The sequence below is a fragment of the Canis lupus genome, chromosome 7 (assembly GCF_003254725.2).
Source record: "Canis lupus dingo isolate Sandy chromosome 7, ASM325472v2, whole genome shotgun sequence".
Taxonomy (NCBI): domain Eukaryota; kingdom Metazoa; phylum Chordata; class Mammalia; order Carnivora; family Canidae; genus Canis; species Canis lupus.
In genome coordinates this window covers 23,028,163-23,053,652 of record NC_064249.1, presented here as the reverse complement: position 1 = coordinate 23,053,652, position 25,490 = coordinate 23,028,163, and the positions used below count along the sequence as shown (strand labels likewise).

The following is a 25,490-nucleotide window of genomic DNA, read 5'->3' as shown; positions in this document are numbered from 1 at the left end:
TAATTTTCTCAAAATAAAGTTTTATTACAAAAAAATTTAACTTAATTAAAAAATACTCAAAAGGATTAAACTGATCTGCAAAGAACTTCGCTTCCTGCCAGAACAAAGTCCAATAGTCTGTAAAGGAAAAAAATAAAATTCAGCATTTAGTAATGGCAATGTCCATTACTGTCCACTATCAAAAAAAAAAAAAATTACTAGGCACAGAAAATAGCAGGAAAATGTGGCCCATAAAAAGGAGGAAAACCAGTCAATAGGAACAAAAAATACATAATGGAATTAGCAGAAAAGACTTCAAAACATTTATTACAAATATGCTCCATGATTTAAAGGATCACAGAAGTATGAGGGAAATGGAAGACATACAAAGAACCAGTTAAAAAATACAGTACCTGAAAATACAACAAGAAATATGAATTCATAAGAGAAAGTAAAATGCAATTCCTAGAAATTTTAAAAACCACATCAAATACAAAGCATTACTGACATGGACTCATCAATACGTGAAACACAAGGTAAGAAGTTGTGAATGTGAAGATAGGTCAATAGACATTATCTAAATGAAAACACAAAAAGAAAATAAACAGAAGACAGAAAATCCAATAGCTCTGGTGAAGGTATTTCCATACCCACTACCAAAAACTAAAGGCATTTGATATATCGTACAAACTTAAGCTTGCCAAAAGGTTATCTCTGTCATTTAATTGCATTCAAAAACCAACATTACACAGTCACCTGTGTGGCTCAGTCAGTTAAGCATCTGGCTCAGGTCATGATCCTGGGGTCCTGGGATTGAACGTGTAGGGCTCCCTGCTGAACAGGCACCCTACCCTGCTTCTCCCTCTGCCCCTCTCCACCTCATGCACACGTGTGCTCTCTCACTTTCTCAAATAAATAAAATCTTAAAAAAAAAAATCACAGAAGAGATACAGAAAATTGTTTTTTAAATATCACAATTTTGAATTTATTAAAAGACACATCTCAGTTAAGCAAGGGTCATATCACACAATGAGTTTGACTCTCAGGTTACATTTTTAATCAGAGCTGTATTCGTAATGTCCCTAACATTTGTATGCATTGCCTACTTCAAAAACAGCATTCAGAGGCACCTGGATGGCTCAGTGGTTGAGTGGCTGCCTTTGGCTCAGATCCCAGGATCCTGGGATCAAGTCCCACACCAGGCTCCCAACAAGGAGCCTGCTTCTCCCTCTGCCTAAATCTCTACTTCTCTGTCTCTCTCATGAATAAATAAATAAAATCTTAAAAGAAAAAAAAAAAGCACCCAAATTTATTGAATAATACAAAGTATATTACAAACTCTTCAATAAAATTGTAAATACATTGTTTAATCCATGTGTATTGTGGTACTGACACTAATTCTATTACGCTACAACAAATTTTTCAACTATCTCACAGTTCTGGTTAGAACTAACCAAGCATTCAAATCTTTCAAAGGTTAAGTACTAAAAACATAACATTACCAAGATAATCAGAGCAAGGTACAATCTACAGTCATTTAGAAAAATAAATAGTTGTATCTTATCTAAACAAAACCAAAAAACCACTTTCATATTCTGGCACCAAATGCCACACCCTAGCAATTACTACCTGATTCTTTTCAGTAATTTTATAATTTATGTCTCAAAATGTCCAAAACTTGAAATTTTTCTAGCTTCCTCCTCCCCTTTACACCTTTACTGCCATTCAAGTATCCCTAAGCCATCTTCCATTTTCAACTGGCCTCAAAGAATTTCCTTGAAAGACAAGGAAATGGGTGCAAAAGAAAAAAATAAACCTCAAATCCTCCTTTACACCAACATTAATAGCACACCAATGTTCACAGGCAGAACCAGTTTCAGCTTCTGTCCCATCATCACACTCCTTACTACTTTCATTTCATATGATAAAATGCCCTTAAAAAACTTAAATCTTTTTTCAAAAGCAGAGATTAAATTTATCTGGTATTTTGTAAAATGATTTCTCCCTACCTATCTTCATTAAGACCTGTTTGGGGTTTTTTTCTTAAGATTTTTATTTAAAAAGAGACATAGAGAGAGAGAGAAAGAGAGAGAGGCAGAGACACAGGCAGAGGGAGAAGCAGGCTCCACGCCAGGAGCCCGACGTGGGACTGGATCCTGGAACTCCAGGATTCAGGGCTTGGGCTGAACGCAGCACTAAACCACTAAGCCACCAGGGCTGCCCAAGACCTGTGTTTAACATGGTCTTATGTCACATATTTCATGGATAAAGACAGATAAGGTAAGGGGAAAAAAAGAAGAGAAGACAAGCTTTGTAGACTCTGTAATTTATTAATGGAATTGTTTTTTTAAGGGGGCGAGGGGCCCCTGGCTGGCTCAGTCAGAAGAGCATGCATTTCTTGATCTTCAGGTCATGAGTTCAGGCCCCACATTTACTTAAATGAATAAATAAATATATAAAAACTTCCTAAAATTTTTTTATATATTTTATTTATTTATTCATGAGAGACACACACACACAGAGAGAGAGAGAGAGAGGCAGAGACATACGCAGAGGGAGAAAGAAGCAGGCTCCATGCAAGGAGCCCGATGTGGGACTCGATCCCCAGTCTCCAGGATCACACCCTGGGCTGCAGGTGGCACTAAACCGCTGCGCCACCAGGGCTGCCCCAAAAAAATTTTTTAAAGAAGAAATTTTTTAAAGCGACAAGGGAGACTCAAAGTAGCTATCTGCTAGCTCCAAGGAAAAAGATTTTAAAATGTAGGAGACTACAATGGGCCAGGAAAGAAAGGACACCATGATTAATACAAGTAACAGTCATGAAAAAATAAGAAATGTAGCCAGATCTCTGGTACTCAAACAAAAGAAAAAGTAGCTTAAATCAGGAAACCAAATCTGAAACCAACTATGGTCAAGAAGTGTCACTATTGATTCCTCCAGCATGAAAATTACCCAATACACTCTCAAGCTTGACCTGGATCTTGTTCTAGTCAGATTCCCAGGACTCCTTAAACGAAATATCAATTCTAACTATCATCAGGGACTTGGAATTGGAGAGTTCTAATTAGGTTTGCATACATTTAAGATAGGTGCAGCAATTAAGAGAATTATCTCAGAGCAAACACCAGGACTAGGCCTCAAAGGATCTAGAGGGTTGGGTTCAAGGTGGATCCACTGACTTCACCATAGCAATATGGAATAAAGATCTTCACTAGTGTTCTACCATTAATGTGACTAACAGCTTCTTTTTTCTGCTTCTCAAGGACATGAAACTAAAATATACAGTCCTTCCAATACCAATACTGTAAGTCAAATAGTACAATTCAGATGTTTATTTCAAATTCCTCAGAGAGAAAATGAGTCAGATGTTTACAAGATGAACCACCTAGGTGCCCCCTATGTGGATTTTTAACTTTATTTTTTTAAAGCTTTATTTATTTATTTTATGATAGACACACACAGAGAGAGAGAGAGAGAGAGAGAGGCAGAGACACAGAAGGAGGGAGAAGCAGGCTCCATGCGGGGAGCCTGATGCGGGACTTGATCCGGGGACTCCAGGATCGCGCCCTGGGCCAAAGGCAGGCGCCAACCCGCTGAGCCACCCAGGGATCCCCTATTTGGATTTTTTAAAGTAACTTTTTTTAAAAAGTGTTTTAGTGATTAAAGGGGCGCCTGGGTGGCTCAATCAGTTAAGCGACTGATTTCAGTTCAGGTCATGATCTCAGGGTCCTGGGATCAAGCTCTGAATTCAATGGCTCCATGCTCAACAAGGAGTCTGTCTGTCCCTCTCCTTTGCCCTCCCCCCTCCCCCCACCCCGCTCATGCTCTCTCTCTCAAATAAATAAATGAAATCTTTAAAAAAACAAATGTTTGAGGGTCACATGGGTGGCTCAGTAGTTGAGCGTCTGCCTTTGGCTCAGGGCTGATCCCGGGATCCTGCAATAAAGTCTCGCATCAGGCTCCCCACAAGAGGCCTGCTCCTCCCTCTGTCTTTGTCTCTGCCTCTCTCTCTGTCCCTCATGAACAAATAGTCTTTAAAAATTAAAAAAAAAAAATTAAATAAAAAAGAATTGTTTTAGTGGCTAAGTTTTATAAATACAGTACTGAATGTAAAATATAATCCAATTAAATTAGCCTTCTGTTCTTGCAACAAAAACCTAAACACTATAAACAACACATAACTCCACATTAAATGCATTCAACCAAAATGTAAAAAGCCAGACCATGACTTTGCTCTGAACTCTATTTTGGCTACTAGTATAGAAGTATACTACTGACTGACCCAAGTTAACTACTGAAGATCAAAATACAAAAAAAAGGGATCCCTGGGTGGCGCAGCAGTTTGGCGCCTGCCTTTGGCCCAGGGCGCGATCCTGGAGACCCGGGATCGAATCCCACGTTGGGCTCCCGGTGCATGGAGCCTGCTTCTCCCTCTGCCTATGTCTCTGCCTCTCTCTCTCTCTCTCTCTCTATCATAAATAAATAAATAAATAATTTTAAAAAAATACAAAAAAAAAAGATCAAAATACAACCTTTAAAAAGTAATAATAGCCAATAAGCCCATAAAAAGATGTTCAATATCACTAGTCAATATGGGAAAATAAAGCCACAATGAGATAGTTTACCTGCACTATGTTGACTATAATTTTTTAAAAATATATGTTGGTGAGGATGTAGAGAAATTTAAACTCTTGCATACTACTGATGGGAATGTAAAATGGTGCAGCCTCTGTGGAAAACAGTTTGGCAGTTCTTCAAAATGTTTAACACAGAATTACCATATGACTTTAGTAATTATGCTCCTAGGTAAATAATACAGAGCCTGGAGAACATTATATTCAAACAAAAACTTCTACACAAATATTCATAAGAACATTATTCATAATAAATAAAAAATGGAAACAACCTAAATATCCATCACCTCATGAATGGATAAAGCACGGTCTATTGATATAATGGAATATTATTCAGCCATGAAGTGATACACACTACAATACAGATTAAGCTTAAAAACATATGCTAAGCCAGACACAAAAGACCACATATTGTATGAATCTACTTATATGAAGTGTCCAGAACAGGCAAATCTGTAAAGAGAGAAAGCAAATTAGAAAAAGTGAGAGAAAAAAAAAAAAAAAAAAAGAAAAAGTGAGAGAAAGTGGTTGCCGAGGGAAGAGAAGGGCAATGACTATTTAATGAGTATAGGGTTTCCCCCTGGGTGACAAACATGTTCTGGAATAGATAGTGCTAATGGTTGCACAATACCAGGAATGTATTAAAAACTAGTGAATCGTAAACATTAACTGGTTGCAATGGTGAATTTTATGAGCTATCAATTTTACATTAAACTTTTTAATAAAAGGAATAGGATGCCTCTCATGAATAAAATCTTAAAAAAAAAAATGAATGAAGGACCAAAAAAACATACCATGTCACCACTTATAAAAAGGTGGAAAAGCTGTCTTAACATTAGACCAATTAGATATCACAACAAATATTACCAGGAATAAAGAGGGACATTTGAGAATGAAAAGGATATCAATTCACCACCTCTATTCCTTTTTTGTTGTTGTTTAAAGATTTATTTATTTATTTATTCATGAGAGACAGAGAGAAAGAGACACAGACATAAGCAAAGACAGAAGCAGGCTCCTCACATGGAGCCCGATGCGGGACTTGATCCCAATTCCCGGGATTACTCCCTGAACCGAAGGCAGACCTCAACCTCTGAGCCACCCAGGTGTCCCAATTTGCCACCTATAAATGTGTGTGTCCTACTAACAAAACTTCAAAATACACAAAGCAAAAGCTGACAGAATTAAATGGAGACATAACCAAATCCACAATTATACTTGGAATAAAGATTTTAACACTCTCTTTCAGTAACTGATAAAACAAGTATGAGAAACCCAACATGGGCATAAAGAATGTAATACCGGGCAGTCCAGGTGGCTTAGCGGTTTGGCACCGCCTTCGGTCCAAGGCCTGATCCTGGAGACCCGGGATCGAGTCCCACGTCCAGCTCCCTGCGTGGGGCCTGCTTCTCCCTCTGCCTGTGTCTCTGCCTCTCTCTGTCTCTCATGAATAAATAAATAAAATCTTTAAAAAAAAAAAAAAGAAAGAAAAATAAACCCAAAAATTAGTGAGGTAGAAAATGGACAGACTATATAGAAAATCAGTAATAGCAAAACAAGTTAATTTGAAAAGGTTAATGAAATTAATAATCCTCTAAACCATTCAAGAAAAAAAGAGAAAACACAAATTACCACTATCAGGAATGAAAGAAGCTGCATTCCTTTAAAATCCCATAAACAATGGGGATCCCTGGGTGGCTCAGCGGTTTGGCACCTGCCTTTGGCCCAGGGCCCAATCCTGGAGTCCCATGTCAGGGTTCCTGCATGGAGCCTGCTTCTCCCTCTGCCTGTGTCTCTGTCTCTCATGAAAAAATAAATAAAACCTTAAAACCTTTAAAACCTTAAAAAAAAAAGGGGGGGGGGGAATCACCAGCATCACCCGTGTGATGGGCTGAACTGTGTCCTTCCCCAAATTCCTATGTTGAAATCCTAGCCCCCTAGTACCTCTGAATGGGACTCTTTAAAAACTAGGCCTTAAAGTAGAGATAATTAAGGTAAAATGAAATCATATAGGGATCCCTGGGTGGCGCAGTGGTTTAGTGCCTGCCTTTGGCCCAGGGCATGCGTGATCCTCGAGACCCGGGATCGAATCCCACGTCGGGCTCCCGGTGCATGGAGCCTGCTTCTCCCTCTGCCTGTGTCTCTGCCTCTCTCTCTCTCTCTCTCTGTGACTATCATAAATAAAAATTAAAAAAAAAAAAGAAATCATATATTGAGCCCTAATCCAATGACTGGTGTCCTTATAAGAAGAAATCAGAATAAAGACAACACAAAGATCACAAGATGACCATGTAAAGACACAACAAGAAGGTGACCATCTGTTAGCCAAGAAGAGAGACCTCAGAAGAAGCTAAACCTGTCAATACCTTGACCTTGGACTACTAAAACTGTAGTCTAAAACTGTAAGAAAAAGATTTCTATTATTTGAGTTACCCAGTCTATTATATTATGTAAAGCCTAGCAAACTAATACACTTGATATCAAAACCAAATCATATAAACACATATTTTTTACAAGACCAGTATCACTCATGAATATACAAAGGGAAAAAACAAAACAAAACAAAATCAAAGAATTAATAAATGGGGCATACAAATTGGAAAAAAGTAACTGTCTTGATTTGCAGATGACACAATTGTCTTCTCAGAAAACCCCATAGGATCTACAAAAAAAACCCATTAGAACAAAGTGAATTTAACAATCACAGGATACAAAGTCAACATACAAAAATAAATTTTATTTCATTAGCAACAATTAAAATTGTTAGCAACAGTTAAAAATTGAAATTAAAATAATATTGAGTCCTGCATCAGGCTCCCTACAGGGAGCCTGCTTCTCCCTCTCCCTGTCTCTGCCCCTCTCTGTGTCTCTCATGAATAAATAAATAAAATCTTTTAAATAAAATAATATATACAACACCATCAAAATATGAGATACTTAGGACTAAGTTTAACAAAATACATACAAGTTCCAAGCACTGAAAACTACAAAATCATAAAACACTGCTAATAGAAATTAAAGTCCTAAATAAATAAAGAAACGTACTATGTTCATGGTTCAAAGATTCAGTGTCATTAAGATGTCAAATCTTCCCAAATTGAGTCAGAGATTCAAAGAACCCATAATAGGGACGCCTGCGTGGCTCAGCAGTTGAGCATCTGCCTTCGGCTCAGGATTTAATCCCAGGATCTGGGATTGAGTCCCACATGGGGCTCCTGCATGGAGCCTGCTTCTCCCTCTATGTCTCTGCCCCTCTCTCTCTCTCTCTCTCTGACTCTAATGAATGAATAGATTAGAAAAAAGAAAAGTACCCAAAAGAAAACCTTAGCATGCTTTTTTGAAGAAATTCGTAAGCTAATTCTAAAATCCACGTGGAGCTCAAAAATAAAAAAATAAATAAAATAAAATCCACGTGGAAATGCAAAGGACCTAAATAACCAAAATAACTCTGAAATACAGGAACAAAATTAAACTATCTGATTTCAAGATTTACTAAAATGATATAGTAATCAAGACAGTGTGGTATTAAAAAAAAAAAAAAGAAGACAGTGTGGTATTGACATAAAGATAAACATATAGATCAACACAACAAAGATTCCAGAAATAAACTCATACACATAGGGTTAATTTTTAAGAAAGGTTCCAAGAAAATTCACTGAACAAAGATGGCTTTTTCAACAATTAGGTTCCACAATCACTGGTTATCTAACAGAGAGGAAAAATCTTCAACCCTTACCACACATGGTACATAAAAACTAACATGAGGGACGTCTGGGTACCTCAGTGGTTAAGCGTCTGCCTTCGGCCGAGGGCGTGATCCTGGGATCAAGTCCCACATTGGGCTACCTGCTTAGAACCTGCGTTTCCCTCTGCCTGTGTCTCTGCCTCTCTCTCTCTCTCTCTCTCTGGGTCTCATGAATAAATAAATAAAATCTTAAAAAAAAAAAATGGGGGATCCCTGGGTGGCTCAGTGGTTTGGTGCCTGCCTTCAGCCCAGGGCATGATCCTGGAGACCTGGGGTCCAGTCCCGCGCCAGGCTCCCTGCATGGAGCCTGCTTCTCCCTCTGCCTGTGTCTCTACCTGTCTCTCTCTCTCTGTGTTTCTCATGAATAAATAAAATCTTAAAAAAAAAAAAAACTAACATGAAATGATCATTTATCTAACCATGAGAAAACTATAAAGCATTAGAAGAAATATATAAGGAAATATTTTGACTTCACATTAAACAACAAATTCCTGGATCAAATGCAATTATTACAAATCATAAAAGGAACAACTGATACACTGGACTTAAAATTTAAAACTTTTGCACTTCAAAAGACACTGTCAAAAAAACAAAAAGGGGGATCCCTGGGTAGCTCAGCAGTTTAGTGCCTGCCTTCGGCCCAGGGCAGGATCCTGGAGTCCCGGGATCAAGTCCTACATAGGGCTGCTTGCATGGAGCCTGCTTCTCCCTCTGCCTGTGTCTCTGCCTCTCTCTCTCTTTCTGTGTCTCTCATGAATAAATAAATAAAATCTTTAAAAAAAAAAAAGGTAAGCAACAGATTGGGAGAAAATATTGCAATATATAGGACTCATAAAATACTAGTATCCAGCATATATAAAGAATCCTACAAAAAAAAAAAGAACCCTACAACCCAAGACAAACAAGAAAATTGAGCAAAAGAGTAGAACACTTTATAAAACATATGTATGCAAATGAGAAAACAAGCACATGGAAATATGTTCAATGTCATCAGTCATTAAGGCAATCAAGTTATGACAATGAAATACTACTACACACCCAGTACAATAACTAAAATCTTAAATACTGAAAAAAAAATGAAACCCCAAATGTTAGCGAGAGTGAATCTGGGGGACACCTAGGTGGCTCAGTGGTTGAGTGTCTACCTTTGGCTCAGGTCATGATCCGGGGTCCTGGTATCAAGTCCGGCATCAGGCTCCCCACAGGGAAGCCTCCTTCTCCCTCTGCCTATATCTCTGCCCCTCTCTCTGTGTTTCTCATGAATAAATAAATAAAATCTTAAAAAAGAAAAAAAAAAAAAGAATGTGGATCTGGAACTCTTCTATATTACTGATAGAAATGCAAAATGAGGGCAGCCTGGGTGGCTCAGCAGTTTAGCGCCGCCTTCAGCCCAGGGTGTGATCCCGGAGTCCCGAGATCAAGTCCTACATTGAGTTCCCAGCATGGAGCCTGCTTCTCTCTATGCCGGTGTCTCTCTGCCTCTGTCTCTGTGCCTCTCATGAATAAATAAAAAAAAAATCTTAAAAAAAAAAAAAGAAATGCAAAATGATACAGCCACTTTTAAAGATAGTTTTGCAGTGTACTACAAAGTTAAACATGTACTTGGCCATACAACCCAGCAATACACTCCTATTTACCCAAGAAAAAAATATACATATTATTTACCCAAGAGATATGAAGGTATGTCCACATGAATACCTGGACATGAATGTTTACAACAACTTTCCTCACAATTGCCAAAATCTAGAAACAAAAAAACTAAAATCTCTTTAAAATTGATTATGTATATAAATAAATGTTATATCCATATAATGGAATACTATCCAGCAATTAAAAGAAAAAAATTAGGGATCCCTGGGTGGCGCAGCGGTTTAGCGCCTTAGCTCCTGCCTTTGGCTCAGGGCGTGATCCTGGAGACCCAGGATCGAATACCACATCGGGCTCCCAGTGCATGGAGCCTGCTTCTCCCTCTGCCTATGTCTCTGCCTCTCTCTCTCTCTCTCTGTGACTATCATAAATAAATAAAAAAATTTTTTTAAAAATTAGTGGTATATTCAACATTAAATCTGAAAAACATGCCAAATAAAAAAAGTCAGGCACAAAAGACTACATATGGAATGACTCTCTTAATACAAAATCCTAGGGAAGGAAAAACTGCTAGTGTTAGAAAAATCACTACTAGTGTTAGAAAAAATTTGCCAGGTGTCAAAGTGAGGGTAGCAGATAGAGTGCAGAGTGTTGGCTCAATGAACTTTCTAGAGTGAAAAAAATGTTCTAGGTCTTTATTAGGGTTTATTATTATTTGTCAAAACTCACTGAATTAAACTATACAATTAAAACTAGTGACCACCATTGGAGCACCCAGGCAACTCAAGTCAGTAAAGTATCTGCTTTCAGCTCAAGTCATGATCTCGGGGTCCTGGGATGTAGCCCCAAGTTGGGCTCTCTGCTTAGCAGGGAGTCTCCCTCTCCCTCTGCCCCCTGACCTCTGTGCTCTCAGTCTCAAATAAATAAAAAAAAAAAAAAAAAAAAACTAGTGACTACTATCATTGTCTATATATTAAGCTGATTTTATTTTATTATTTTTAAAAGATTTTATTTATTTATTCATGAGAGACAGACAGAGAAAGAGATACACACACACAAAGGGAGAAGCAGGCTCCATGCAGCGAGCCAGATGTGGGACTGGATCCCAGTCTCCAAGATCACAACCTGGGCTGAAGGCGGCACCAAACCACTGAGCCACCCAGGGTGCCCAATTAAGCTGATTTTAAACAAAAGCTCCAGCCACTGAATTTCTAAATTAAAGGCAAGGTAATACAGTGGTTAGCTTGAGCTCTGAGCCAGAATGTCTGGATATAAATACTGACACCATCATTATGAACTATATGAACTCCAACAAATTACTATCTACCTTCATTTTCTCATCTACAAAATGGAAATGATAAAAGTATCTATATCAAACAATTATTGTGAAGATTGAGTAGCTAATGTTAAACCACTAGAATAGTGCCTTGCAAATTATAAAAGCTTATACTGGAGCACATATTTTATTAGGAGTATGTGTACCAAGCTAATGGTTATTAGTACAGCACATTCAATTTGGAGTGAACGTGGCATTTATTAATTTTGAGTTACAACTATCTAAAAGAATCCCAAAAATAGTTATCTATAATTTTTACTTAACTCACTTTGTCTCATTAGCTCTATTAAAGCCAAAATGCCCATCCCTGAACTAATACTGAGGCCAGGGAATTGGAATTTCAATACATGAGATTACTTGGGCCTGCTATCATGTATTCCAACTCTGAATTTGAGGAAAATGAGCACTCACCCCAAATCACACAGACAAGGAAGAGAGAAGGATGGAATTCCCAAAAGTTAATACCAGAATTACAATGAACAGAAATCAGACCACCTATTACAACCCACCTTCCTCTCTATATAGAAATAAAGAGGGTACGCCTGGTGCCTCAGCGGTTGAACACCTGCCTTCGGCCCAGGGCATGATCCTGGAGACCTGGGATCAAGTCCCACATCGGGCTCCCTGCATGGAGCCTGCTTCTCCCTCTGCCTGTGTCTCTGCCTCTCCCTCTGTGTGTCTCTCATGAATAAATAAATAAAATATTAAAAAAAATATTTAAAAAAATAGACAACTCAGTTCATGAAAATTATGAAAAATTAAAGAACATATATGAAAATATAAAGAAAACATGTTACTCATGTTTCTCAAGTAAGAAATATTAGTTGAGATGGTAAGAACCTATACATCTAGAATCTGGCACATACATATGTGAATAAAGAGGGCAAAGAACAAGCAAACTGAACAGCACAGATCGGGAGGGCAAAGAACAAGCAAACTGAACGGCACAGATGGGGAGACACCATATATAAAAACAACTCAAGAATTTAAGAAGCATTTTATTTTGTACGATACAAATCCTAACAGGATAAAGAAAACTACTTCCACCATTAAAGCTTTCCATCCAAGCTACAAAAGCTCTGAGGAAAAGGGTCGCAGGTTAAATGATTATTTAAAACCGAAAGAAAACACCAGTAACAATATACATATGTAAGGAGAAAAAATGAGCAACAAGGTTTAATTAAGGCTTTATTACTTTAATCAATAACAATTTTTTTAGCGGCACCTAGCTGGCTCAATCAGTAGAGCATGAAACTCTCGATCTCGGGTTTGTGGGTTCCAGCACCACATTGAGTGTAGGGATTATGTAAAAAAACATTTTTTTTAATTTTTAAATAAAAAATAACAACTTTTAGAATACAGTCAAGTAAGTAATGTCTTACTGTCAGGAAAGATTTGTAAAAGGAAAGGACAACTACTAACCAACACATTCTTTACTAATGAACGACTACTTCATCAGTACCTCCCTTTCAGTTTATAGTCCAGAATTCAAGTCAATAGTCTTTCAAATCCTGCTTCATAATCTTCTTTCATTTGCTCTACCATTTGATTCACGTAAGTCTGCTGACAATGATACTGACAATCCATCATCTGATAGCCAGAAAGATCATAATGAACTGCTAAGATATGATATCATTTCCTGCAGAGTATCTTTCGCCATCATTGTCATCCAAACAGTAAGTGCATTATAAGAAAAATTTTCAGTTTGGCAGATTCAAGAAAGATTTTCAGTTTGGCAGATTCAAGGAAGCTTCACTTTGATATTACTACAATAACAACATAATAAATTCTAAAGTTTATTTCAGTAGTTGAATATGCTTTAACAGCTCTTTTTTTTTTAATTATCTTCATTTTCTTACATTATATCCACTCTTCTGCAGCTGGCTTTTATTTTAAATTATTTTTTATTTATTTATGATAGTCACAGAGAGAGACAGGCAGAGACACAGGCAGAGGGAGAAGCAGGCTCCATGCACCGGGAGCCCGACGTGGGATTCGATCCCGGGTCTCCAGGATTGCGCCCTGGGTCAAAGGCAGGCGCTAAACCGCTGCGCCACCCAGGGATCCCTAACAGCTCTTTAAATTACATTTAGTCCTACTTATAAACTAGTTGTGGTTCCAAAAGGCCACCTAAATTTTCCACTTACTTTTCTGTCCCAAAGAAAATTATATACCATAATTCAGTAAGTTTCAAATTTTTTCACTCTGATATCCAGTAAGATACACACTGAATATAAGTATGTAACCATACTTATATGGTTATATATACATAACCATACTTATGTAACCATAAGTTCAAAGTTCTCTTTGTAATGACAAGTTATGTGGTATCTCCTGTTTTCACTTTTTGATAGTTTGAAAAACCCAACAGCAACAATGATCAAACAGATTTCATCTTTAGTGCTAAATGTGATTAATAGGTAATGGCTTCCTAGAGAGCTATGTTGAGGACTGCGAGACATGTAAATTCAAAAGAGTAATACCTGCCATAGTACTAAGAGAAGCAACAATGCCAGGATATGATACTATAATTAAATGACTAAAAGTCTCTCTTCCCATTAAACCCAGAGCTTCCTCAGGACAGTCTATTATTTTTTCTAAAGACTGTATTTGTTGGGCAGCCCGGTTGGCTCAGTGGTTTAGCGCCACCTTCAGCCCAGGGTGTGATCCTGGAGATCCCGGATGGAGTCCCACGTCGGGTTCCCTGCGTGAAGCCTGCTTCTCCCTCTCTCCCTCTCTCTCTCTCTCTCTCTCTCTCTCTCTGTGTGTGTGTGTGTGTGTGTGTCTCATGAATAAATAAAATCTTAAAAAATTTAAAAAAAGGACTGTATTTGCTTATTTCACAGAGAGAGAGAAGAGAGAGAAAGAATGCATGTGAGCATGAGGGGGTTGGGCAGAGGGAGCAGCAGATTCTCCACTGAGCAAGGAGCCTGATGCAGGGCTTCATCTCAAGACCCTGGGATCATGATCTGAGCTAAAGGCAGACACTTAACCAACTGAGCCACCCAGGCACCCCAGGACAGTCTATTATTAATAGTATGACAGGAGAAAGTCATGTATTTATTAAACAGTATATCTTTTTAATGTAAATCCTACCTATTTTGTATCAGGCAGGTGATCAGAATTAACCTTCCCACAGGGGTTTACAATCTACTTGAAAATACTTATTTCCGCCTCAGGATAACAGACTTGCAGGCATAGAAAAAGTAATTTCAGGTAGTTGGAGAAGCTAATGTAATGGAGAGGCAGTAGTAACTGCTAAAGATGTCATCTTAGACTCATAGTTATTTAAATGGACCATGTAAGAAAAATCAAAGTAACAATGACCTCCTTTAAATTTCAAAGATTTATCCAACTTCAAGCTAAATACTATGCTCTCCTGAACTACAGATTCTCCAAATATAAAACAAAATAATCTGCAACATGGGGCGCCTGGGTGGCGCTCTGTTAAGTGCCTGCCTTCAGCGCAGGTCATAGTTCTAGGGTCCTGGGATCCAGCCCTGCCTCAGGCTCCCTGCTCACTGGGGAGCTTCCTTCTCCCTCTCCCCCACCCCACTCCTGGTATTCTCTCTCTCCCTCACTCTCTCTAAAATGAATAAAATCTTAAAAAAATAATAATAATAATCTGCAACTTGATACATACTTTCAGTACTTTTTAAGAAAGAAACAGTTAAAACATAAATACCTGAAATGTTCATTAATTCTGCAATTAAATATAAACTGACTTTCAAATATGACATAAGAGGTGAATGCGTGTTACTGAAAATCAGGCTTTTGACTTTAAATCAACTGTCCTCTTTCCTCTTTCAAGAGGAAAAGAACACGTCACTATCCCCTAAGTAGCTTTTCCAAACTACACTATCATTCCAGTCTCCAATTCTGGTACAATCTCTTGCATGTGGACAGGTAAACAGGCAAGAGGGAGTGGTCAGGGATAAAAGTGTAATAATAAAATAACTATTTCCCTCCAAACCACCACATTGAAGAACCACTAGGCTAGGGGCACCTGGTTGGCTCAGTTGGTGAAGCACATGACTCTTGATCTTGGTATGTTTTATAAATTCGAGCCTCGGGTAAGGTGTAGCGATTACCTAAAAATAAGTTCTGTAAAAGAAAAAGGACCACATGTACAAATACATATACTTATAAATTTTCTTTTTTTTTTATTATTTTATTTATTTGAGACAGAGAGAGAAGGAGCACACTGGCACACAAGCCAGGGGAGGAGCAAAGGGACTCAGACTCTGCTTAGCAGGGCTCCAGAAATGGGCCTTGTCTGGATCCCAGGACACTGAGATCACAGCCTGAGCAGAAGGCAGATGCTTAAGCGACTGGACCACCAAGTCACCCCAAATTTTCTAATCCATACAAATAAAGCACAAAATTGAGAACTGGGAGATCTGAGTTCTTTTTGCCACTTAGCTGCCCAATGTGAAACAAAGTTACTTCTTTGTGTCTCAATGGGAATACAATCTATTATATCAAAACTAGAAGCTATCTATAATTTCACAAAATTGTTCCAAGGATAAAATGAAATGTGAAGTATAAATATAAGTTTAAGATATGAATAAGAAATTATCACTATTATTCAAACTTTAGCTTCACTTGGATGTAAAAGCACAGAGTAATTTGTGTTGGTTCACAGTTTGACCTTGAACATAACAAGACCAGACCAACCACCCAGAGCCAATTAGAAATGAAAAAGATTTCCTTGGGGCAGCCCCGGTGGCTCAGCGGTTTAGCGCTGCCTCCAGCCCAGGGCCTGATCCTGGAGACCCGGGATCAAGTCCCACATCAGGCTCCCTGCATGGAGCCTGCTTCTCCCTCTGCCTGTGTCTCTGCCTCTCTCGCTCTCTCTCATGAATAAATAAATTTTTAAAAATCTAAAAAAAGTCATATTCAGGGGATCCCTGGGTGGCGCAGCGGTTTGGCGCCTGTCTTTGGCCCAGGGCGCAATCCTGGAGACCCAGGATCGAATCCCACGTCGGGCTCCCGGTGCATGGAGCCTGCTTCTCCATCTGCCTGTGTCTCTACCTCTCTCTCTCTCTCTGTGACTATCATAAATAAATAAAAATTTTTTTAAAAAAGCCATATTCAAAAATAAAAAAGAAAGAAAAAAAGAAAAAGATTTCCTTGGACCTTGTTTAATCCCTATCTTCTACCCCAGAAGCTTGGCCAAATCAAATCTAGCTTGAGAATTGGGAAAATAGATTTCCATTACTGAATTCTTCTAAATATTCAATCTCACCAGAAAAAGAAATAATGGACTAATGAGATTTTTAGAAAGTGAAACATTCACAATTTTTAACAGAAGACTTTCACTTGGAACTTCCAGGTTAGGACTTGGGAGAGTAGACTGAAATAGTTAAAAATTAGGTGACAGACAAAAATTTTAATGATCTTACCACCACCACCACACCCTCCTTGCAAAAAACAAAAACAAAGAACAACAACAACAACAACAAAAACCAATGCCAACTGCTTATATTATCCTATGGCTCTCTAATTCCCTACAAAATAGTCAATATACAACTCATGGTGCCTGGCAGACAGTTGTGCCAAATAAATATCTGTTGAATAAATTATTGATTCTCTTATTTCTCACATCTTCACTATTTCAGTGCACCTATAGGAATGCTGGCATATTTGTTTTCTTTTAACCCTCTAAAAATTAAAATGTGGGGATCCCTGGGTGGCTCAGTGGTTTAGCGCCTGCCTTTGGCCCAGGGCGCGATCCTGAGGATGCGGGATCAAGTCCCACGTCGGGCTCCCGGCATGGAGCCTGCTTCTCCCTCTGCCTGTCTCTGCCTCTCTCTCTCTATGTCTATCATGAATAAATAAATAAAATCTTTTAAAAATAAAATAAAATAATTAATTAATTAAAATGCAAATGGTGGTTAAAAAGACAAATCCAAGCAGCGCGGGTGGCTCAGCGGTTTAGCGCCGCCTTCAGCCCAGGGTGTGATCCGGGGATCCTGGGATGGAGTCCCCACATCAGGCTCCCTGCAGGTAGCCTGCTTCTCACTCTGCTTGTGTCTCTGCCTCTCTCCGGGTCTCTCATGAATAAATAAATCTTAAAAAAACAAAAAAAAAGAAGAAGAAGAAGAAAAAGAAAAAGAAAGAGAAAAAGAGAAAGAGAATTTTTGAAAATCCTCATTTTGTTTCATCAGCTTCTACTTCATCATATGGCACCCTACTTACTGGGTATGAGCATAAACACCTCTTAGACCCACCCATAAGCTAGTTAAATTATTTATAAATAACAATTATAGCCAAGTTTCAATGAGAAACGAATTAATTGTCTCAATCCAGAGTAATGTAAGACCAAAGCAGAAATAGGAGTGAAGATAATTTTACTGCAAGACCTAGAAACTCTAATCAATTATCTTTCCTACAGTTCCATCGTGTAGCCCAATCTTACTTAATGATGCCAACTCACATCATCTTCAACCCTGAGGTAAATCAACTTCCCCTATAATGACAGCGCAAGCCAACTTCCTACTCATGTTCTAAGTCTATCAACAATTTCCTCCAAAAGAAAAGTGCAAAATCCTACCCGTTCTCACTTAACTAGAAGCAATTCCTTTCTCCTACTCCTACTGTTTGGATTGGGTTCTGGATACAAAAACCCAATGAGAAATCCCAAAACACTTCCAGCAAGACAATCCACTCCATCTCTCACTTAATATAGATAACCCAACTCTGCCAGACATCCTAACGGTATACTACTGTGTATCGTTCAAGATGCCAACTATGATGACAAGGTGTCTACTACCTGGCGTTCCTCAGATCGGAAGTTCCAGGGCACTGTAACCTGTTACACAAATGTAGTACAGCTACATCCGACACATGGATGCTGTTGAATAAATGTGGTTCCCTCGCGTCCAAGGCATTTAGTGACAAGTGGAAATTTTTGTGAACAGATTTTTATGACTACAGTAGCCTCAACAGCAGATTTAAAAGTGGCCTACCCTTTGAAGTGGGAGGATATTTATACACACACACACGAGGGATACTGACATGAAATACTACTTCTCCTTAAAATATCCATACCCACGTCTGGAGCACCATCTACCACACTTCCAATAAGCAAATTTGACCAACTCCGTCCCTCGGCCTCCCAGGAAGCTTAATCCTCTCCTTTTACAAGTTCAACAAGAAATCCGGACCGACAGGGTGTCGAATTCACCAGAAAGCAGAAAATTCACCAGAAAACAAAAAAACAAAACAAAACAAAACAAAACAAAAAAAAAGCAAGGCCCAACTTTCCCCGTTTACGCACCACCATTTACCCGACCCTCCTTCTCGGCCCCCTGACGCGTAATTCTTCCTTGGACTCCCCTCACGTCCTCCCCAGCAGCCCGGGCCTCCGCAGTCACCCCCACGTCCTCCGCCGGCCTGAGGGTCTGCAGACGCCGCCCCGGCACCACCTAGACCACCCTCCCGCCGCACCCCGCCAGCCCACACCGCGCAAACTCCTCGTGCCGCGGCGGGCAGGGCGATGCTCTTCCAACTCACCACACGAAGTCGTTGCTTTTGTCCTCGTAGGAGTTGATGAGCCCGTTGCACAGGGGGGCGAGCAGAGGTCTCTTCCGGCTGCCGCTGCCGAGGCCGGAGCTGCTCCCTCCCACGCCGGCGCTGGGCCTGGCCGCGCAGCTGAGCCGAGACTGGCCCGCGGACACCGCCCCGCCGCCGCTGCCCGACACGGCGGCCGCCACCAGCACAGGCCGCGCCGCCGGGCCCCCGAGGCCGCCCGACCCCGCGGCCTGGGCCGCCCCGCCGGACGCCGCCGCCGCCGCCGCCGCCGCCGCCGCCGCCGCCGCCGCCGCCGAAGGGGGCGACGGGGAGGAGGACAAGGACGAGGAGGCGGAAGTCACCGAGGAGGCCGCCGAGGAGCCGGGGCTGGTCCCGGCGGAGCCCGACCCGGCCTGGCGGCTCCCGGACATCGTGCCTCCCCCACCTCCGGCCGGGCGCTCGGAGAGGGACCGCGACCCGCCGCCGCCTCCCTCCCCTCACCTCCCCTCAACCTCAGTGCATCCTGAGGCCGCGCGCGCCGCGCCGCGCCGCGCCGGGAGGTGGGGCTGAGGAACAATAAAGTTGATCTTTTTTTTTCTTTTTTCTTTTTTTTTTTTTTTTTGTTTAAGGCGAGCACACAGCCGCGTCCGACGGGAGGAGGGGGCGGAGGAAACTGAAACAGCGGAGGAGAAACCACTGCCGCCGCCGAGGCCGCCACCGCCGCGAGCCCCGCCGCAGCCAACCGGGGCGCGCCGAGGGCCGGCCGTGCGCGCGCGCGAGCGGCGGAAGGGGCGGGAGCGGCGGCGGAGACAACCTCGAGGGCGGCTGGGACGCGCGCGGCGCGCCCCCGGCGGCGGCCTAGCAACGCGGGCTGCGCTCGTCCGCAGCCGAGCGGCGGGTGACGTACGGGGGGAAGGGGGGAAGGGGGAGGGGGAGGGGAGGGAGGGAGGGAGGGAGGGAGGGAGGGGGTGGGGCTGTCCCAAAGGGTGAAAGGGCTGCGGAGAGGGGAATGAATGATAGGGTGGCGCCCGCGCTTGGGAGCTGGCGGGGAGGGGAGCGCGCCGAAGCGACTGCGCACGCGCTCTGGGCGCCGACCCTGGCTGCCGCCCGGGTCGCGGCCCCCCGCTCGGAGCGGCGCTGGCGCGGACCGGCTGCAGCACTGCGTGGGGCGACCGCCTTCCTGAAGGCCGAGACGCGGCTGCAGCCGGCGGGCGGCGGGCGCGGAGCCCGCGGCCGGGCATGGCAGGTGCTTCCGAGTCGCCTTCTGAAGCCTCCGTGGACGCTACGGGAAAGACCCGGGGCTCTGAGCGGCTGAGAAGAGCCCTGCATTGACCCTCCACGAGTCTGGGCCCTGCTGTTAAGCCATTCATTCCACGCGGCTGTGAGGAGTCCATTAAGATGAAGTCAGTCACCGGTGCTTTGTAAATTGCAAACATCGTAGCAAGTGTTATCGATTATTATTGGTCCGACCGTGCTGTCTTGCATCTTGAAACATGAATTTACCAAATTAAGCATGACGATGACGAGAAAACCAGTTCTATCTGATCTGACCACGGCTCAGCCAGAATCTCGGTTTAATGTGGATCTGATATCCTCTACCACAAAACAAGGAAACCTGGCGCTTAATACCACGAAAAAAAGAAAAGAAATGTGTAATTTCTGGTAGCTTTTTGGAATACGGAAAATTGGATACAGGTTCTTCATTTGCCATTTTGAGACTCCCCAAGATTCTGGGTGATGTAAATTAGAAACAACTGGGTTGTTTTCGGTATTCTTTTCCAATCCTCGTCCTGTGGTTCTTAGAGGGAAAGATCCCAGATTTATTTTTGTTTAAAGATTTTATTTATTTATTCATGACAGACACAGCGAGAGAGAGAAAGAGGTAGAGACACAGGCAGAGGGAGAAGCAAGCTCCATGCAGGGAGCCCAACGTGGGACTCCATCCAGGGTCTCCAGGGTCACAACCTGGGCCGAAGGCGGTGCTAAACCGCTGAGCCACCCGGGCTGCCCAAGATCCCAGATTTAATTCTGTCCTTTGAAGACCTTTCCCTAGGAACCTTTATCCATGCTGAATGAACTGAACCAGAGGGGCCCTGATGAAAGCCCAACAAAAAGACCTAGCCATTCATCTGAGCAGTGTTCCATCAAAAGGCTGTCATCCCCACATCAGCCTTTGCTGCTTACCTTCCTACCTTCCTACTTTCTGCTCAGGATAATGATAGAGGAATGAGCTTATCATATTTCCAAGAACCACCCCACCCTCCTTGTGTGAGTATTGCATTATCCTTATTAACTTCACTTTCAATACCCAACTGAAATGTGAAGCCTTTTTTTTTTTTTTTTAAGATTTTTTTAAATGTATTTATTCATGAGAGACACACACAGAGAGGCAGAGACATAGGCAGGCCCCATGCTGGGAGCCGGATGTGGGACTCCAGGTTCCCGCCCTGCCAAAGGCAGATGCTCAACTGCTGAGCCACCTAGGCATCCCTGAAATGTGAAGCCTTACTGACTCTTCAGCAGAGATAGTTACACCCTACTTTGTGCGCCTAGAATATTTTGTTTGCTCTTATAACATTGTTATTTTAGTGGTTCATATATGATTCTCCTCTATTAGCCAATTAGCTTCAGCCTTGTATTCCCCAGCATGTAACATACCTGGTCTATAATAGGATCTTATTACATATTTCTTTTTTTAAAGATTTATTTATTTATTCATTCATGCATGCATGCATGCATGAGACAGAGAGGCAGAGACAGAGGGAGAAGCAGGCTTCCTATAGATGCAGGACTGGATCCCAGGACTCTGGAATCACAACCTAAGCAGAAGGCAGATGTGTAATGGACTGAGCCACCCAGGCACCCAAAATATTTCTTGACTAACAAATAAGTTGGTGAATAACATGAATAAATAGAGCATTTAATAAAACATGTGAAATAAAACATGAATGAATAAACTAATTGGTCTCATTTTTAGTTGAATTATTTACTTAAAGTCCATTTTTACAACTAAAGTGTAAGCTCCATTAAAGACAGGACCAAAAAAAAAAAAAAGGACAGGACCATATTGGTTCTTATTGGCCATTCAATAATTAATTGATGAAGGAATGCATTAAAAACTAAATGTAAAGACTGTGATGAATGTATATCAAACAGTACACTTAGGCCTGGACTAGGCAGGGAAGAGATAAGTACAAAAAACATTGTTCCTATATTCAAGAAGCTTAAAGAATAATTGAAGAATTAGAAAAATACATAAAAGATAAGTAATGTTACACAAAGAGTACATGCTATGTGCTTAATGAGTAAAGCAGAGAAACATCATAGGAGCAGAAATAAGAGCAAGTGCTAAGGGCCAGCCATGTTTCAGGTTGGAGGATGAGCCTTAAAAGAAAAGTGTGGGGCAGCCCGGGTGGCTCAGCGGTTTAGCATCTGCCTTCAGCCCAGGGCGTGATCCTGGAGACCCGGATCGAGTCCCAGGTCGGGCTCCTTGCTTGGAGCCTGCTTCTCTCTCTGCCTGTGTCTCTGTCTCTGCCTCTCTCTCTCTATGTCTCTCATGAATAAATAAAATCTTAAAAAAAAGAAAAGTGTGGCTTGGTCAAATAGAAAGTGCAGTTAGGGGATCCCTGGGTGGCGCAGCCGTTTGGCGCCTGCCTTTGGCCCAGGGCGCGATCCTGGAGACCCGGGATCGAATCCCATATCAGGCTCCCGGTACATGGAGCCTGCTTCTCCCTCTGCCTGTGTCTCTGCCTCTCTCTCTCTGTGTGACTATCATAAGTAAATAAATAAAAAAAAAAAAAGAAAGTGCAATTAGGGGATCCCTGGGTGGTTTAGCGCCTGCCTTTGTCCCAGGGCGTGATCCTGGAGACCGGAATCAAGTCCCACGTTGGGCTCCCTGCATGGAGCTTGCTTCTCCCTCTGCCTATGTCTCTGCCTATCTGTGTGTGTGTGTGTGTGTGTGTGTGTGTGACTATCATGAATAAATGAATAAAATATTTTTTTAAAAAATAAAGTGCAATTAAAGTCATGAGCCCAGAAAATAAATAAGTAAAAACACCTAGGAACGCCTGGGTGGCTCAGCGGTTTGGTGCCTGCCTTTGGCCCAGGGCATGATCCTAGGATCAATGCCCACATCAGGCTCCCTGCGTGGAGCCTGTTTCTCCCTCTGCCTATGTCTCTGCCTCTTTCTCTGTGTCTCTCATGAATAAATAGATAAATAAAAAATCTTTTTTAACAAATGCCTATATCCAATTCAAATATCTATTTTATAGGGAGGAAAGTTTATTCAGCAAAAACTCATCTGGGAACCAGATTGTAAAAAGCCTTGAATCCACCTACAGGCAGTTGGAAACAAAGCATTGCAAGGGGGTAAAATATATTCAAAGTGTTTTGAAGATTAAGTTTTCAGCAAACTAATCTTTCAGAAGAGGTGAGAGATTTGGAGCAAAGAAACTAATTAGGAAAAAATGGTGGGAGTCCAAACATAAGTGATATTCTAGATTAGGGTGCTGACAAAGAAAGTAGAGTAGTATTCTGAGAAAAACACAAAAGAATCTATTGGATAAAGTTATTCTCGGTGAAAGAATCTTTACCATCCCCGAGGGCATGATGCAATGTCTGTCTTATTCATTACTGTCTTTCCCAGGACTTAGCACAAAGGCCAATAAATTGATGAAGTAAAAAATCATGGAATCCAGGGGTACCAGGCTGCCTCAGACAGAAGTGTTTGACTATTGATTTCGGGGTCATGAGTTTGAGCCCCATGTTAGTTACAGGGATTACTTAAATAAATCTATTTTTTAAGTGATAGAATAAAGGGGTACCTGGGTGGCTCAGTGGTTGAGCATCTGTCTTTGGCTCAGGGCATGGTCCTGGAGTCCTGGGATCGAGTCCCATATAGGGCTTCCCTCGGGGAGCCTACTTCTCCCTCTGCCTATGTCTTTGCCTCTCTTTCTGTCTCTCATGAATAAATAAATAAAATCTTTTTTAAAAAAAATGATGGGGGCAGCCCCGGTGGCGCAGCGGTTTAGCGCCACCTGCAGCAGGGGTTGTGATCCTGCAGACCCTGGATGGAGTCCCACATCCGGCTCCCTGCATGAAGCCCGCTTCTCCCTCTGCCTGTGTCTATGCCCCTGTCTCTCTGTGTCTCTCATGAATAAGTAAATAAAATCTTTTTTAAAAAAATGATGGAATACAGAGAAGAATGACTAAAAGGTGAGTCCAGGGATGATAGCATGATGACAGAATGGGAGATGTCCAGTGGATGCTTTAGTTTGGGATGTATTGAGTAAGTAGATGAAAAATATATTCAACTAAGCAAATCTAGCAATGACCAAAAATTCAGGTTGAGGCACAGGTGAAAGTCCAGTACATGAAAAGTAAAACTACAGGTTCCTGAGATTCTAGGTCTAGGGTAGCGCCTGTGGAATATGCATTCTTAGCAGCACCCAAGTGAACCTAACTCTTTGAGAAACACTGTGATCATTAAGTAGGGAATGTCCAAGAAATATATTTTAAAAAAGTCTCTTCCTTCCAGGTAGCTTACTGGGGGGACAAAAGTAGTATGACCTTAGCTGAGAAGTCTCCTAGGAAAAAATCATCAGTGCTTTGTATTACCTCTTTGGAACCTGGCTTCAGTAAAATCTAAATTTAAAAAAGGAAGCTGAGGAGATAGGAGATGTGATGTAATGGAATTTCCCTTTTATATCAGTTAAATCTATAAAGACTATTTTCAAAGTGCACAGTCCTTATTCGTTTCTAGGCAGGATGTTCTGGAAAAGCAGAAGAGAAAAGAGGAAGCATGGCAAAACACACACAACACACACATACTGAGGAAGTCAGACAACTCAGGAAAAGAAGCAAATAGGAGAAGATAAGAAAACATTATGAAAAATGAAACAATGTAGAATAAAAACTAAGCCTTACTAATTGAAAAAATTCCATCACATTGTTAAATATATTAATCACATAAATGACAAAAATGACAAGACAAAAATCCAAAGTCTTTTATGAAAATATTGTTAATGAAGTAAGATGCAATGGAATTGCCAAGAAGACAACTTTCTGGACGGAGTTCCAAAGTGGCTAATCCAGGGGCACCTGGCTGGCTCAGTCAGAATAACATGTGACTCTTGATATTGAAGTTGTGAGTTCGAGCCCCATGTTGGGTATAGAGATGATTTAAAATCTAGGGATCCCTGGGTGGCTCAGTGGTTTAGCGCCTGCCTTCCACCTAGGGTGCGATCCTGGGGATCCCGAGATCAAGTCCCACATCAGGCTCCCTGCATGAAGTCTGCTTCTCTCTCTGCCTGTGTCTCTCATGAATAAATAAATATTTTTTTTTAAAAATCTATAAATAGTAAATAAAAAACAAAGTGCCTTATCCAAATATAATATATAAGAGAAATAAGGCTGCTAGTTTCTACCTCCAACTAGTCCTGCCTTTTGGTAACCGATCTCTCAAAAAAGATCCTTTCTAGGGGGATCCCTGGGTGGTGCAGTGGTTTGGCACCTACCTTTGGCCCAGGGCGTGATCTTGGAGACTCAGGATCGAATCCCATGTCGGGCTCCCGGTGCATGGAGCCTGCTTCTCCCTCTGCCTATGTCTCTGCCTCTCTCTCTCTCTCACTGTGTGCCTATCATAAATAAAAAAAATAAATAAATAAATAAAAAGATCCTTTCTAGGGATCCCTGA

At 41.4% G+C, this 25,490-nt stretch overlaps 1 protein-coding gene across 9 annotated transcripts in view; it reads right to left on the bottom strand.

Annotated features, from left to right (window-relative positions):
• COP1 (COP1 E3 ubiquitin ligase) overlaps positions 1–19,567 on the bottom strand; it is a 243,680-nt gene extending 224,113 nt beyond the window's left edge. For 6 of the 9 annotated variants that reach the window (XM_025430218.3, XM_025430220.3, XM_025430221.3 and 3 more), the window contains exon 1: positions 18,800–19,564. In XM_025430218.3, the coding sequence (XP_025286003.3) occupies positions 18,800–19,227 (428 nt within the window). In that variant the 5' untranslated portion in view covers positions 19,228–19,564. Of the gene's footprint in view, positions 1–18,799 lie in introns of all 9 variants that reach the window. The other 3 variants (XM_025430219.3, XM_049112215.1, XM_025430223.3) reach the window with 2 other exon arrangements.
• Positions 19,568–25,490: the final 5,923 nt, after the last annotated feature.